This window comes from Neophocaena asiaeorientalis, unplaced genomic scaffold (assembly GCF_003031525.2).
Source record: "Neophocaena asiaeorientalis asiaeorientalis breed wild unplaced genomic scaffold, Neophocaena_asiaeorientalis_V1.1 scaffold133, whole genome shotgun sequence".
In the NCBI taxonomy this organism is placed as follows: domain Eukaryota; kingdom Metazoa; phylum Chordata; class Mammalia; order Artiodactyla; family Phocoenidae; genus Neophocaena; species Neophocaena asiaeorientalis.
The window spans coordinates 5,140,673-5,157,496 of NW_020174429.1; the positions used below are offsets into that span (position 1 = coordinate 5,140,673).

The 16,824-nt window shown below is 38.7% G+C and overlaps 1 protein-coding gene across 1 annotated transcript in view; it reads left to right on the forward strand.

The window, feature by feature from the left end:
- DCC (DCC netrin 1 receptor) overlaps window positions 1-16,824 on the forward strand; it is a 782,001-nt gene that overhangs the window by 310,908 nt on the left and 454,269 nt on the right. Inside the window, exon 9 of the mRNA XM_024756807.1 lies at window positions 528-648. Coding sequence (XP_024612575.1) covers window positions 528-648 — 121 coding nt within the window. The remainder of the gene's footprint in view (window positions 1-527; window positions 649-16,824) is intronic.

Genomic DNA, 16,824 nt, shown 5'->3' on the forward strand with positions numbered 1-16,824 from the left:
CTCCTCCAAATCCCCGAAAGGGCACACAATTTTAAAAGGATTTTCAGATATTTTTTTTCTTGGCAAATGTCCAGAAAATAGCCAACCTAGATTTCTTGTCCTTTAGAAGCTGCAAAGATAAGTAATTTTTGTTTCCTTTTGCTTTTTTTTCCCCCTCCAGCACCCACTGAAACTATTTCCTTCAGTACAAGGAAAAGAATGAGATTTCTTTTGATACTAACCTCTCTTTCGTCCATACCTAATAAAAGAGTTTTCTGTTTACTGCTCACTCATGGAGGATGTGCATTCTTGGGAGTATACTTTTCATGGCAGAACTAGGTTAAATTGCGGCACGTGGATTCAGCAGAATCTTGGGAATCTGTGACGTTTCCCAGATGACACAGGACATATCTGTAAGGCTGAGGACCCTCTTGGCCTCCCTTCTGGTTTCTTTTGGGAAGTTTGATTAAAATTTGTTTTGTGATCATTTGGTCACTTGGAGTTTTTTTGCTTTTTCAAATGCTTTACCTGCTTTTTCTTCTCCCTAGGGAGGAAGCAACCTACGAATCCTTGGGGTGGTGAAGTCGGATGAAGGCTTTTATCAGTGTGTGGGTGAAAATGAGGCTGGAAACGCCCAGACCAGTGCACAGCTCATTGTTCCTAAGCCTGGTAAGATGAAGTGAACCTTGCTCTGGTTCCTGTAGTTGCAGTTCTGCATGGTCCATCTGTGAAATCTGTACTGTTTTCCCTATTCTCAAAGTCAGTTTGGAATTATTGAGTTATTTAGTTAATCAGGTATGCATGTGTGTATTGATGGTATATTTGTGCTAGCAAATTATATCTATGACTATCGATATATATCTCCATCCAGTGAGATACAGTCAAGATGACGACCACTAAATTACTACCGTCTCCCCTCTTTTGTGGCCTACCTTTCTTCTTGGTGTTTCATATAAACTCTATATATGGAATATATATATATATGTAATATATATAAAATAGATAAGCATATACATGTATACATACATGCTTATTTATAGTCTTAAGTCAATGGAAGTTGGTAGAAAAATGACAGGAGTAATCACTTGAAAGTAAAAACATTCTTCTCTTTTTTTAGAACAGATTTTGATAAGTTGTCCTTTTTTCAATCATTTATTAAGTTTTTTATTTTGTTCTGTAACCTTTTAGAGGTTTAATATGGTGGTGTATTCAAAACTAGCATAAATCTATAATAGACATGTCATGTAATATCCCCATAACAATATGATTTCCAGAAAGCAAGCGAACAGACAAAAACAAACACAAAAAACCCAGCTGGTCAGCTACTCTGAAATGTGGTTACACTAAAGAAGGTCAAAAACATCCCTTCTCTCTTTTTATTCTTCTTTTTTTTTTTTAAAGCAGGGACTGAACACTTGTTTCTATAGATCAGAATACCTTAAAATATTAATACCTCCTCATGAAAGGCTTTCATACCACCTATTGATTATGTTAATTTCAACTTTTTTAGGCCAGTTTCCTTCCTCTTGACTCAACCTTGTCTTAATCTTTCCCTGCTTTAATTTTAATTTTAATAGAAAACAGATTTTCTGTTTAGAAACAGTAATTTTAATAGAAAACAGAAATTTCTATATAGCTACTGAAATATATGAGACATAGTCTTTCTTTGGCTTCTGTCATTTACAGTGTGCCTATTGAGGCCTTATATTTTGTGCATCTCTAACCAATTATCTGAAGATGCTCAGACTCTCATAATAATGCTCACAGCGATGACTTTCTCTGCTTTTCTTGATTAAAACAAAAAAGCAACCATAGAACCGCAGTCCCAGATGAGTAAAGGAATGAAAGGAACTATTTAGGAATTTGAAGGTACCATTAATTCTTGTTCAAGATCACCAGTTTCTCTGATGGACTGTTTGTTTTCCCTCCATTTAATGTGCCTTACATGTGAATGTGACCTCATTTGTGTGACTAAATACATTCTCTTCCGCCAAAAGAGTAATGGATAAGGAGGGGAAAAGGAACCTCTAAAACCAAGGTCTCTAATGTGAGCCATGGTTTAAAAACTCTGTGCTGTCTCATTAGCAACGACAATATGGCAACATTTACACTAATACTGATTGCTACACAAGTCACAGAATAAGAGAATTCTAGTTAACATTGATTTCCATGTAAGGCCATAAAGCTGAGGAAAATGCAAGATAAGTAGTCCTGTATTTCTAAAGAGAAGTATGAGGTACATTCTCCTATCATTCCCTTTAACTGCCATTAGGGATGGAGGATTCTTTGAAGTGTTGAAATTCGTAGGATTAGACAGACATCATCATGGTGTTTTCTTTCCCCCACAAGTCAAGTTGTGGAGATACCAAGAAAACCCCTTGAACAGAATATGTGTGTGTGTGTGTGTGTGTGTGTGTGTGTGTGTGTATGTGTTTTACTGTCTTGCAAAAATGGAAAATGGGCAACTTACCCTGACTAAAAGCTGTCTGGAGCTGCCCACAACTGCAGGAGGAGAAAGGGGAAGGCAACAGTGGGGAGAAGCTCGATTTCCACCTTTGGGAAGAATGAGGGTGTGAGTTGCACTTGAAGAAAGCAGGGCGGAAGACATCTTGAAAGGCCTTGCCCACAAGGTCCTGGCTGCTAAGGCTACAGCCACCAAAAGACACTAGAGGGACACTGGCTGGAACGGAGCTGAGCTGGGAGCTGGTGCAGAAGACTAGCCAGATCCTGCCGTGCCTGCTGCAGGAAGGGGTCCAGGGCGGGGCTTCCTAGGTTGGAGGGGCCTCTGAAGAACACAGAGCTGCTCCCCAAAAAGAGGCAAGTGGATGCCTTCCATGACTGTGGACTCTCAAGAGCACAGGCTAAGAAAAACAGCCTTTGTCTCTTTACTGCAAATCCATCCTCTCTTTCTACCCTGGAGAAACCCTAAGCAGAGGGGGAAAGAATAGACCCAAGAGAATAAAAAAAATGGTGACAGACAGTCCCATTGCCTCTTCCCCATTTTTGGTCTCAGGCCTACTCTGGGAGGAGGGGAGAAACTGTAAATTGAACATTAAGTTAATGTCTTGATTTAGATCTCACTGGTGTGTGTGTGTGTGTGTGTGTGTGTTTGGTGGTGTTGTTGTCATTATTGTTTTTAATATCTGCAAATAAGGCTTTTAAAATATTTTAAGGTGCCCTTAGGACCTGAGGGTTGACCCAACTTGTTATCGGGGTAGGAAATATATCCGATAGAGTGTGTTTGAAAGTGGATGACGGGAGAGAATAAAACTGTTTCCCCTTGATATTCCAATAGCTCAGCTCATTCAATAAACCAATTATAGGCATTCAACTTCATTTACACCAGGCAGCTCTGAGTTCAACAGGTAGCTCTTTCTTAACAGTATCTTGCCTTCCACTCAGGCCCTGATTCATTTGGGTCTCTGTGACCACAAAAGAGAAGGCGCCCCTCGGCATAAATGTCAGTTACCTTCTGGCTAGGGCAAACCTTGGAGAATCTTGATAATTCTTTCTTCTCCCATCTAGATGGTAAAATGTTGTCAGCGGATTCTACATTCTTGGTCGGTGTTTACTGTATCTGGCATTGGATTAGAATGAAGACCAAACTCTGAAAGCGTGACAGAACACCATTGTGACTGTCTTACATCCCCTCCTTGTAAATGATGGATTGCTTTTTCCTGGCCATTTAATCAGGTCTTAAAATAATGCCTCTCCACCTCCGCAGAGGTGCAGTGTAGGCCATGTGCACAGATGGTGGAGAGGCCAGCTATAAATATAAACTCAGCAATGAGGCTGACCTTGGTGGGAAGAACAGAGCCCTCTCTGTTTAAGTTCCAACAATAAACGGTCACCATATATTTTGAGGCACATCGTGAGTCTGCACTGACCAGCTGTTCAGCTTTGGTCTGTCCACATGCTTGCGGCAGAGTTTCTCTTGACAACCATAACACTCTGCTTCTAACTGACGTGCACACAATGGCCTGGTAGAGCCAGTGCCCATTGTTGGTGGATATTTACATAAGCCTAATGAAGTTTCAACCTAGTCTTTTCTATGTAGTTAGTTATTCCCTCTTTAGCAATTAGTGACTTAGGAAAGAAACATCATCTACTAAATTAAATTGAGTTAATGACTTGTTTTTCTTTCCAGAAGATAAATTTTGGGAAAATACTGAAATGTGTACACCGTAACTTGTGAAATATATACACGATTTCCTCTAGATGAAGATCAGTGGCACTTAAAAAAATCATTATACTAGAGGAGGTGCTATCAGTAATGGTTTCTATCTGATACTCTAACACCACACACACAGTTCCAGACTGCTGACCATCTCTCTGTATACCTAACACAAACATGAATGCACACACACACTCGTGCACCCACAGACAGTGGTCTGTACACTTAAGAAGACTTCGCATATGCATCAAAAATACTTTAGCCATATTATGTAAGCGGTGGTGAGTGCGAGTTAAGATATTTTATCTGATATATATCACTTGTATTGCCTATTCGTCTCTTCTAAGAGCTAAGGAAATGTTTTCTTGTTATTTGTTTTAGTTTTATTTATTATTTGGCGAGGGACATTGGTTAAGAAGTCCTCTTTCCAAAAGAAGATTGACTGTAGCCCTCCAACTCTACTGTTCAGTGAACAGCCCAGACAAAATGTGCCAAGAATCAATGTGTTAGGCATCACAAGAATAAGGTGTTTCAGTAGCCAGATGTGCAAACAGGTAACCAGTACCTTAGGATCTGGTTGACATAGCAGATGCTGATGAGTTAGTTACCCTTGAGTCTCATCCAGTGAGCTGGAGTGTGGGTAAGTAGTAATTAAATTAAGACTATCGGGTAGCTAGAAGGAAAAGTGAGCATACTTTCTGGTACTGGTGGGGCAGCGTGGGAGCACAGAGAGCAAGGCAGGAACAAAGATAAGATAGACGGAAGATACGAGTTATCTCTGAGTTAGCGATTCTGGTTCTAGTTGCTAGGTAGCATTATGTTTCCAGGCCATGGTCTTCAGTGCAGGTAATTGGAAATACCTAACTGCTGGGCAGAGAAGAAGAGAGGGCCAGGGAACTGGGAATGCAGCTGTAATCAGGGCATATGTAGTCTGGAATATTTTAAATTTAATGGCAGAAATGGGTGAAGATAGAATAAAGTCGCCATGGGAAGAAATAATGTATTCTTCATATTCTATGCACAAAAAGGTTATGTGTTCACAAATGAATAAATGCTCTTCTAAATATTTCCTAAATGTAGATCTGCTTGGGCAAGGTACCAAATCATGCCTTGCATTGAAGAAATATGTATGGGATGTGTGTCTCATGTTAACACTGAATATTTTTTTAATGCTGGTTTTGTGTTTTTCCTCCAATATTGATGGCAAAATAGAGTTTCCCACTGTAGGAGGGGAATATATTGGTTTTGCATTTAGTAAAATAGTGAGCTACTATCAATTCCTTGTTCTCCCCTGGGAAAGGTTACTGATTACAAATGCTGTAGAATTTTAAACATTGTATTAAGGCAGTGTATTATATATTAGCAGAAGTATTAGGTCCAATCATAAACATCAAGGCATAACATCAAAAGTGCTTTTGACGCCAAAAACTTGGCCTCTGTGTCCCAGTGCTGAATCAAATCTCAGAGACAGAGTTTTGGGTGAAATAGGAAAGAATAGCTTTATTGTTTTGCCAGGTAAAGGGGCCCACAGCAGGCTCCTGCCCTGGAAAGCTTTGTGTCCCCACCCGGGAGGATTTGGTGAGTTGCTGGTAAGATTAGGATGTGTGCAGGGCCTGCACTCCTTTATTCTGGTGTCAGGTAATCTTTTGATGAGCTTCTCTGGTTCCTTTAATCTGGCCTCCTTGGGTGGTCTTCTCTCATATGGAGGATGCTGACATCTTCCATTTGTTGGGTCTTAGTTCTATAAAGGGCTTAAAGGCAGTGTTATGTGTATCCCTTGAGGCAGCACCAGGACCCTGCCCCAAGGCTGCACTATTGTCTCTTGACTGTTCCTCCCTTGTCTCTGCATCCCCTCCCTTCCCTGATTAGCAACTGTTCGAATTTGCCCTTTGGAACTCAGGGAAGGTCATGGAGGCTGGAGTCTGTTCCTTACAAGAAATGGGGAACATGAAAAGGCTTCCGTGCCCAGGAGCCCCACAGGGTCCTGCTAGGTTTCACTTTGGATCTGTTTTTGTGACTTGTTCCGTATCAGTAGGAGAGGAATACCTTGAAATCCAAATGGGCAAGAGGAATATGTGGGTGCGTACTCATACGGTGTATATTACCTGCAGCTAGTTAAAAGTGTTTCTTACTAAATGTGGACTCTTATATAGTAACTTCAGTGAGATTGTGTGAAACAATGAAAATTGTACAATTAGTTGTAACACTTCAAGATCTGTTAGAATTTAATGTCAGTGTAATAGCACTGTGTAAGAGAGATTGTTACTAACTCTCAAGTGGTGTACTTTTAAATCTGATATTAGTCACTGGAGGTCAATTAAGTTGAATTTTTGTCTCTTATTATGAGAAGAGTTACTATGATTTAAGTGCTCGGTATTATTTTGTGTGGGATCAAATTATTCCTGGAGTTCTGTAAATAATTTAGAAGAGCCAATTCCATGTATTGGACTAATATATTGGTGGACCCAAACTAGAAAATGAGTCATTAGACAGTTTCCCTCACATAAACTGAGATGCTCATTAAAACTACGTTCTCTTTAGAGTTCCATCATTGAGTTTACGTGAATGAAAGTGCAACTTAATATTTTTGAAACTTGTTTCCAGTGATGATTATAGTGATTATAGCTCATAAGCTTTCCACAAACATTTTCCCTTATAAGCCTTAGTAATTAACTGTAGCTATACAGAACCGATTTTTTTCAAGGAAGTTATTAATGTCCGTATATGTATGTGGCTGTGAATTTGTTCAGTGTACTGAAAAATTATTTCGCTAGCTAAGATAAAGATAAAAATAAGAGGAAGGTAATGTCTGCTCTTTTATTTTCTACCTCGAAGTCTCCTTTCCCTTAGAGAAATGTTGACGCTCAAACTAGCACTTTCCCTGAGGGGTTCGACGATAGCCGAAGTTTCACATTTGATTTTTTACCATGTGCTATTCACGTAGTCTATGAGATGTGGACACATTTCATGTCCACATCCTTCTCTAGTTTATCTATAGAGATTTAAACTATATTGGAATATAGAATATAATGAACAGAATCTTAGACAATATGGCCTAACCTTTCCAGGTCTCCATTTCCTCAGCTTTAAAATACAATAGATAATTGTCTCAAAGATTTAGTGCAATAAATGTATGTCAGAGGGGTTTGTAGGCTGTAAATTGCTACACAAATGTTAGCTATTATAAAGTCTTCCACTGGTTTATTTAGTCTCAAGAAAAACAGGAGGCGTTTCTTGGGATGGATACAATGATAGCTATCTTCTAGCATATGTTTCCATCCTCCAAGAAAAGAATTAATAAACAAATATTTCAGGGACAGTGGCAATTTGAAGTTTAGGTTTTTAGACCAGTGGACAAGGTGAAGGGAAAAGGTTTATTTCAGAATGCCTGCACTGGAGAGGTTTGTAGTAGGGTTTACAGTATCCCTTTAATGACGCTCATTCCAATTTTATGTTGGCAGAGGTTTCTCAGCAAATAAAAACTCGTCACTCACCTTGTCCTTCATTCAGCATGTGCTTCAAGTAGGAAGCTAGCTCAGTGTTAATCAAGAGGATATGGCAGACTTTGAAATTAGAGATGAATTCTACAGTAATATGAAGTATCCTGAGAGCAGTGATAACTGTAAATCCATACAATATGAAAGACTTGATAGATTCATAAATACTGATCACATCAGACTTTGGTGGTAAACACACCAAAGATTGTTATTCCAGAGCTTTTTAAAATCCCCATTGTGGGGAAGTAGAAAAGAAGAATCCTGATTTTTACACTGAACCCAAAGGATCTTGTTCTTGTATTTCTGCCTTTTATTTATAAATCATCGTTTGATAATAGATGTGCCTGGACACACACACTACACACACATACAGATATTCCTTCCGATATATTAGTATAAGAGAATTTTAAAGTATCAAGGTAATCATTAGTAGGAGGTATATATAATTTAATAGCTAAAATTCTATAGATGTAATTTTTAACTGATTATCGAAGTGATAATAATCAACGTTGATAGGACTACAATGAAATAGTACTCATATACACAGTTTGAAGGAATGGATTACAATGTAGTCAACAACATAGGCCTCAGATGATTCCACAGGAAGCTTTGAAGCTGGGTTAGCTACTCAGGGTACTCTACCCCCAGAGATGGGTATGACCTTGAGTGAGGTAGTTCTCTTTAGCTGAAGGCAGTTACTGGAGATGGATTCTGTAGGGAGCCATCAGCCACCATCACTTTCTCCAGCTGGAGGAGTAAGTGCCACCACAGTCCATGAAAGGGAGATCCAGACGGTACAGCACCCTATTCACTACAGTCTCCCGCTGTGCCACTCAAACCTATCTGCTTCATGTAACAAATTCTAGAAATAACTATTCCAGGATACAGGTTGGTCTTATTCCCTGGGAGAAAAGGAAGGTTAATGGGATGAACTACAACCCTCACCAGTACAACTACAGCTGGTCTCAGGGCTGCAATTGGTGCTCATCACTTTCTTCCTCTCACCCTCAGCCAACATCTCTGCTCATCTGTATGGCTTAGCGGATGGAATGACCCAAACTCCTATTCCTTCGCAAGTCATAGAACTTGTAGTAGTCTATTTACCGTCAAAATTGGGGAAGAGAGTACCAAGAGACACTCCAGTAGATCACCTGGGTGCTAACCACAGTCATCCCTGTTTCCTGCTTCCCCCTGATGATCTGGATAATTATTCTCTCCTTGCCTGCTGGTATTTTGGCACAAGAAGCCTGAAATGACCAGGAAGCAGTGATAGCTCAAAGGTCAATGATTAAAGTATTCCTCCTCTGGGAACTAGGACTTCTAAGTCCTAGAGTTTCAGGGATGAGAAACACAGATTCCCAAATGGGTCACCGGGAGTGATGGTAAGCAGGGTCGCACCTACTTCAAACTCTTTTATCCATTTACTCTACCTTTGGGGACATGGCACCATATACTGATCATTCATTTTGTGTATGTACCTTACTCTAGAGGAAGGCTCTTCATTTTTTTAGGATATCGTCTTCAGTCTCAACCCATTGCTCCTTCAAAAGACTGTACTTAGGCTGTATCACGTTAGCGGCTTCTCAGAGGTTGGTATGTGATAGGATGAGGGGATCCCATGGTCGTGTATTCATGCCCACACCCCTTTTGCTGTTAAGTGTGTTATTTGATCTTCTGTAATATTATGCATGATCCCATGTCTGTGGCTCAGAAACTTTGGGAGCTCTCAGTACTGCAGGCTGAAGCCTTGAGAATAAGAAAGGTGGAATATGTGTATAGTCCAATCAAGATGAATTTCTTTGCAGAGTAGAAGGAGCTCAGTATAAACAACTTGCTACCAAAAAGTTAGTCGGTCTCCTCAAGGAACATTGTTTTATTGGGTGCTCTGCATCGGTCTCTTGAATGTATGGCAGCTCCAGTAGCTGCTGGTGAGGAGCGGCAGCTTTGTCGGGTTTGAGCCCGTGTCGTTGGGCAATGCACAGGTCCAATCCCTGCCGCAATAGCCTCTAAATATATGCACCTTTGATGTCACCACTGGAGCCTGGCTGATATCACCTGGCCAGATTGTTCCATCTAATTGATTGTGCTTCTTTCACGGAGGATACAATCTGGAGTTTAGATGTTTTCAATGAGCAATAATCGTGCCTGGGATAAACTTCATTGACTACATTGCACAAAGCTTGAGGTTTAGATGTGATTCAGAGATCTTTATAATACTTGATATTCACTCCCAGAGGCCCATCCAAATCTTTTCCAAATCTCCATGTCCCTGATCTTTCAATCACTATCCCTCCAGACCCCTGGTCAATCAGCCAAGCCATTTGACTTTGCTCATAATCTATATGTATATTCTTACTCTGGGCCATTTCTCTCTTCATGTAAGGTAGATGACCTGGTATATCAAACATTCTGCCTATTGAGAAAAGCTCTCAGACTGCTCTCTTTCAGGGCTTTCCCTAAGAGGGGCAGCCATCTCTTCTGACTGCAACCACAAACCCACATAGCAAGCTGACAAAGCTTGGCCTTTTTCCTCCTCAGTCACTTGGTCATAAGTGTGAGTCAAGGGGGAAGTTCCTTGGACAGCAGTGATTGAAAATATGGTGGTCAGGGACACCTGCCATTATGCCCTCTGGTCATGCTTGAGCCTGATACCAAATATAACACTTTCATCTGATGATGGTGCTGCATGAATCTTTGACTCAATGCATCTCAGGGAACTCAGCTCAAGATGAACAATGCTCGCCAGTTGATTATCCAATAGTTGGGCATTCTTACTCCAATAGGGTCCAATATTTTGTCAGAATCCATTATATAAATGGTGTGTAATTCTCTACTGCAGGTGGCCTGATTTTATAACAGAACCCTAAGGGTTTATGTTGTGATTCCTCTATCAGGGTCTGCTGTCTTCTCTCCATAGAACATTTTTTCTACCACCAATGCCTCTAATACTACGGCGTCTACTAGGTTGTGTAGCCTAAGTGGCAGAGCCACTTGCATCATGGCCTGGACCTGCTATAATGTCGGTTTTTACTCTGGAAACCCTACTCAAAGACAACACCCTTTCACATTACTGAGTAAATAGGTCAGAACAGAATGTGCTGCCTGCACAACCCAGATGCTTAAGAGGCATTGTGATTCCTTCTTAGTGTTTGGAGGTACCAGATATGATGATGTGTCCTTACCTATAGGACATGTCTTGCCATGCCGCAAATCACAGTGCCTCTAAAATCTTTACTGACGTTATAGGCCACTTTATCTCCATAGGGTTTGTCTCTCACTACTGGAATGTATATTTTTTTTTACCAAAGCCTTCCATGTATTTGCCATTTCTTGCTCAACTTGTCCGGTGAACATGCTGTCATTAAGATAATGGACAAGTGGATTATGCTGCAAAATATCTGGATGGTCCAGGTCCCTTTGGACTATATTAAGACAGACATGGGAGAGTTAGCATAGCTCTGGGACTGAAATGAATGAGAAAATGTTTTGGTTATCCTTTCTTACAGGGATAGAGAAGAACACATCACTATGGCTAAATGTGACTGGCGGTCATTTGCATTTCATGCAAAGATATAGCATCTGGTATAGCAGATGCAGTGGGAACCACCACTTAGTTAAGTTTGTGGTTGTCCCCTGTCATCTTCTAGGTGTGATCTGATTTTTGTAAGGGACCAGATAGGGGAATTAACTTAGAATGTGATAGGAATTACCATTCTTTAGGACTTTAAGAGTGGCAGTCACCTCCGCCCTTCCCCCCAAGATGTGATATGATGCAGTGATAAATGGAATATAAATAGTGAAATATAAATATATAGTGGAATAAATATAATATGTATATAAATAGTGGAAACAAATATAAGAAGTTAGAATATAATTTTTGCACGCAATATGGGTCCCAACTTTTAAAACAAACAAATCTAAATCTATTTCTATATTTGTAATAAAACTATAATTTTTATTTTAGAAATCAAAATACATGGATGCAAACAGTATCAAACAGCAAGCAATATACACTAAAGCATTGCAAGCGTTTTAGAAATGTGAGTGTGATTTTGCCTTTAACTTCAGGCCCCAGAGAAGCTACTGGGAGTATTCTCTACCCCTTGGGACACTTAGGAGGCCTTAGGAATAAGACTTTTGTATTTTAGTATTTTCAGTCTCGTAAGAAACTTAGAAACATAAGAAAATAAACACTATTTTAACTTATGGAAAATAACATGCCAACAGAGCTATCATCAGTCCTATTTAGAGTAAGATTTATATAAATACAGACCCAAAGGAATACACAGAGAGAATAACATATTCTAGAACATTCTTGTGTTGGGTACTGTGTGCTAAGCATTTTGTATGCATCATTCCTTTCACTTCTACAATAATCCAGTCTAGAATATATTGCTATTCTCATTTCGAATGTTAGAAGGTTGTGCCCCAAAGAGGACCATGCAATATAAAATAGCTACAAAGTGGTAGAGCTGGATTTGAAAACACTGTTGAATCTTTGTTAGTGGGTAGTAGCACGCTGAGTTTGGGCTTTACAATCACATATTAATTGATTCCTCTCAAGAGTCCTATGGAGGAGATAGAATTGTTTTCCCCTTACTTTGTGGGTGAGGAAACTGTGGCTCAGGGAAGGTAATTAACTTACCAAGGCCACACAGCCAGTCAGCCCTCTGACTTTTGCACTTAACTTCCTCATCCACTCTGCCATGATGTGACTGACCACCCATATTCTGTCCACCACATGGAGCTTTGTCAGGTGAATGGGTGATATTTAAGATTTATTTGAATCTAGTCAGACTGGTTTGGGAATTATTGTTAGAGGAGAAAAGCTTGGAATTAATTAAAATTTCTAACACTGTGCCACTCAAATGATCTCTGTCCAGATTCCCACTGTGCTAGAGGTCATTACTAAGTGTGGGTCAGTTATAATATTGTCTTAAGAGTCTTAAAGGTAAACATCACATAATCTTTGCTATTCAGGAATCCATACTTTAACCAAAAATACACTTGATGCAACTAATCTTACTTATCAAATACAGTTAAGACAGAGTGACTTGTAGGAGTGGGGGAACAGTGCATGGAGAAAGAATCCATAACGATCAACAATCCCATTAAATGTAAATAGTCTAAGCACTCTAGTTAAAAGATAGAGATTGTCTGGTTGGATAGAAAGACCCAACTCTATGCTGCCTACAAGAAGTCCATTTCACATATGAAAACACAAATATGTTAGAAATAAAAAGATGAAACAAGATGTGTCATGGTAACACTACAAATAAATAGATAAGAAAAAAAATTTAACCTGGAGTTTCTATACTAATGTCAGGCAAAATAGATTTCATGGCAAGGAATATTATCAGAGATAAAAAGTTGATTTCATAATGATAAAGGTTCATTAATCAAGAAAACATAATCCTCAATGTGAATGCAACTGATACTAGATCTTCAAAATACATGGAACAAAACTGACAGAACTGCAAGAAGAAATAATCTACAATTATAATTGGAGAGTTCAACACTCCTTTGTCAATAACTAATCAAACAAGTTGACATAAAATCAGTAAGGATATAGAAAATTTAAACAACTCTATCAACCAGATTGACCTAATTGACATTTCTAGAACACTCCACTGAACAAGAGCAGAATGAATACTCATTCTTCTCAAGTGCACACAACATTTTCCCAGTTAGAGCATATCCTGGATGTACAAAAGAAGTCTCAGATGGACCTGGAGGGTATTATCCTTAGTGAAGTAAATCAGACAGAGGAAGACAAAAAAACAAAAAACAAAAAACAGACGGAGTGACTTGTCATGGTGTTTTAATTGTTCAACATTTATTAAGCACGCTGAAAATGTATGAAGACTCACATAACAAATACAAATTAGAGATAGTAGATGCCATTCAAAGGAAGTTCAATTCTTTATATTTATACTCCTTAAATTCTAATACAGCTAGTGCTTGGTGTATTTTTGTTTGTTGTTGTTCTAACCCTATTTTTAGTACCCCTTGTCACACAGAATGACAAGGCTTCTATTGTTTTGAAAAGTTCTTTCACTTATTGTCTCATTTTGTTCCCAGCTTTAGGTGAGAAGCTCCAGGTTAAAAAATAGGCTTAAAATATTTTTTTTCAGATCGTCTACTCATGGGTCTTTAACCTATAGTGTCGTTCCATCAAAAAAACAATAGTTAATAAGCCTAAATGATTAGTGCATGCTGTGCACAGCTGTCTTTGTTATTTTGTGTTGACAGATATCCACCAAGGATCTATAGATGACCTTAACTTTCTCTGACAATATTGACAAAATATATATACCTATTTAGTTGATATCTATGAGTTTGAATATTGTGGAACATAAGAAAATTCAGTTGAAATGAAAAATAACCCGTCCTAAAAATAAAACATGCATCATTATAAAGCAAGAAAAATCAAATAGAGAAGTGAGTTTTCCATATTTTCTGTTATTTTTCAGTGCCGGTTCTTATTTAAATAAAGATCTCCCTGATAACCAGACAAAATATTCTTTAGTTCTGAAAGATGTGGACTGAGTGTATGTATATAAAAACGTACAAAAGCAGAATAGACTATCTTGAATAGAGAAGAATGATTCTTTCTCTAAATGATTTTCTTCTAATAATATGGCACTTATTTAGGAGAAGAAAGAAATAAAAATACTATGTAGCATATTTTATATCCTTCTCTTGCCTTGTCTTCTTGATTTCATAAATAGAAAGAGACATGAGATAACAAAATTGGTGGCCCAGACATAAGTCTTTGGATCTCATGAATTTCATATCCAATTTCTGGCATACAGACTACCTGCTTTCTTTTCATATGTCTGCCTTACTTCTCATTATTTAATATGAGCCTTTGAGCCCAATTCTGATCAGATATTTTAGGTCTTTAACACGCTTGCCTAGAAAGGATATTGTGACCCTTGGGGAAATTCAACTGAATGAAGTGGTAAATGCCTTTTGCTTTTTATATCAGGAACAATAACAACAATGATAAAACCTCATACCAAGTAGATAGTTTCTTGCATATAAAACATTATCGTAGAATAAATTATTCCTATTTTCTGAACGCAGATGCTAAGTGGTTGCTCAAGCTTCTAGTCTAATAGTGAACTTTGAAGTAGAACAAATCATTACCATGAGTTCCAGGAGTATATTCATACAAGAGGTAGGGCTAGCACAATGAAGAGCTTAAGCAACTCTTCTGTGGATCAGAGGAACCCATCTCTGAGGATGTGGGAGCTAAGCTAAGATGGACGTTGAAGAAGGAGTATGATTTTTGCCAACCTGTCCAGAAGGGCAGAGAAATGGCTGGTAGAAGACATGTTACACCCAAAGCCTAGAGAAATAACACAGAAGCAGAAGTATATATTCAGAGAAGTATGTGTGGTTCAGTAAGATGGGAGAGATATGCAGGGGCTGAATCACAGTCTGTCTTTCAGAATAGGGCAAAGAAAGTTGGACTTTTTGTCTAGGCTATATGTGGGATGTTGGGGGCTAGGATGTAAAAGATAGGCGTGCTCCTACTGGTGTTTTTAAAAGATAACTCTGGAAGCAGTGTGGATGACAGCTGGGTTAACAGTGGCAGGAGGCAACACTAGAAATAGAAAAACTAATCAGGAAGGTATATCGTCCATTGGTTAGGCAAGAGAGAATAAGGCCATCTAAAACAACAGTACAAAAAGCGTGAAGGTCTTCAAAATGTGGAGATTACTATGAGTATGTATGGATGCATTAGGGATCTGGGATGATTCCTAGATTCTTGATTTAACTGTATAGATAGTAAAACCATTACTTACAAAGGGCAGAAGACTAAGAAGAGTGATTTAGTGCCTTTAGACAGAAAGAACCTGGCTAGTGAGTTCCTTGAGGGTGCCTGTCTTTGCATTTCAAGTACCTGGTAAAAGACCTAACAAGGGCAGGCTCTCAATTACTCACTAGAAGGCCTGAAAGCAAATTCTGTTTTCCTGCTTAAGCGACAATACCAGTGATTTAGTAAAAGATGAAGCAAAGGAGGTAAATGTTTAAAAAGGTCTCAAAGCATATAATTGAAAAATTTATAATCAAAATAGGCAAAATTAATAGTCTGACTGAAAAGGAATGTTCTGCTGTGTATATTTGAGAGATTGGAGCAGAAGGAAAGATGAATGCAAAATGTTTTGTAGTATCCCCAGAGGGAAATAATTATGGTCTGAACTGAGTAGCAACTCCGTTCATGGAGAGAAAGATAAATCCAGAGAATACTATGGAAGAGGAAATGCTTAGCAGTTTGCATTTGAACTGAAAAAGAGATTTCACTGCTGACTGGGAATCCTGTAGGTTATTGGCATTGCTGCTGGTGACGAAAAGCTTAAGGGAGAGTATGACGGAGCCTTATCATGCACCCTAAGTTCCTTGATAGGCTATAAGTGAGCCATTCTCCTACTGATGAGAGGATTCCTCCTTGCTGGACATTTTTTTTTACCCAGCTCTGAGGAAGGGACTCATTGTACTGCCATCTTGGAAGGAATTAAAGGGCTATGCATTAACATAAGATAACCATTGAGAACATACTGTCACCACCAGGACCAGAATATATTGATTTGATTATCCCTTAACTATCAGAAGGATATAAATGATCACTTCTTTTTCTTCTCTCTCCTCTTTGTCTCTCCTTTCTGTGGCAGACACAGATTAGAACTGTGAAATAGATTAGAAGTGGAAGGACTAAGTTTGGTTCTTCGCCACCTGAAAATATTCCATGTAATTTACCCTGACTATCCTTGTTAGAGTGTTAAATATCGACTAAACAGTTTAATATGGATTTATGTAATGAGTTCACAAATTGATTTTGCAGAGTACGCTTGCTTTAGGAAATAAGCATCTATTCACGTGGCTTGCATGCCATACCTGTATGTTTTGAAATGATGAATGGATTTTTTTAAATGATAAGGATTCTAATTTATGATCATTTTATCATCCCAATATTTAAAAAGCTCAGAGTCCAAAACAAAAAAAAAAAAAAACCAATGATTTAGAAGCTCCAGCTATCTCCCAGGGGAAGTAGTCTCTATAGGGTAGCAGTGCTAATATCTGAGTAACAGTATTAAACAAAAAAGACTTTCACCCTATGTCTGCGAAACCTCCACTTTCTCTTTTCCCTGTGCAAGAAAGTCTTAT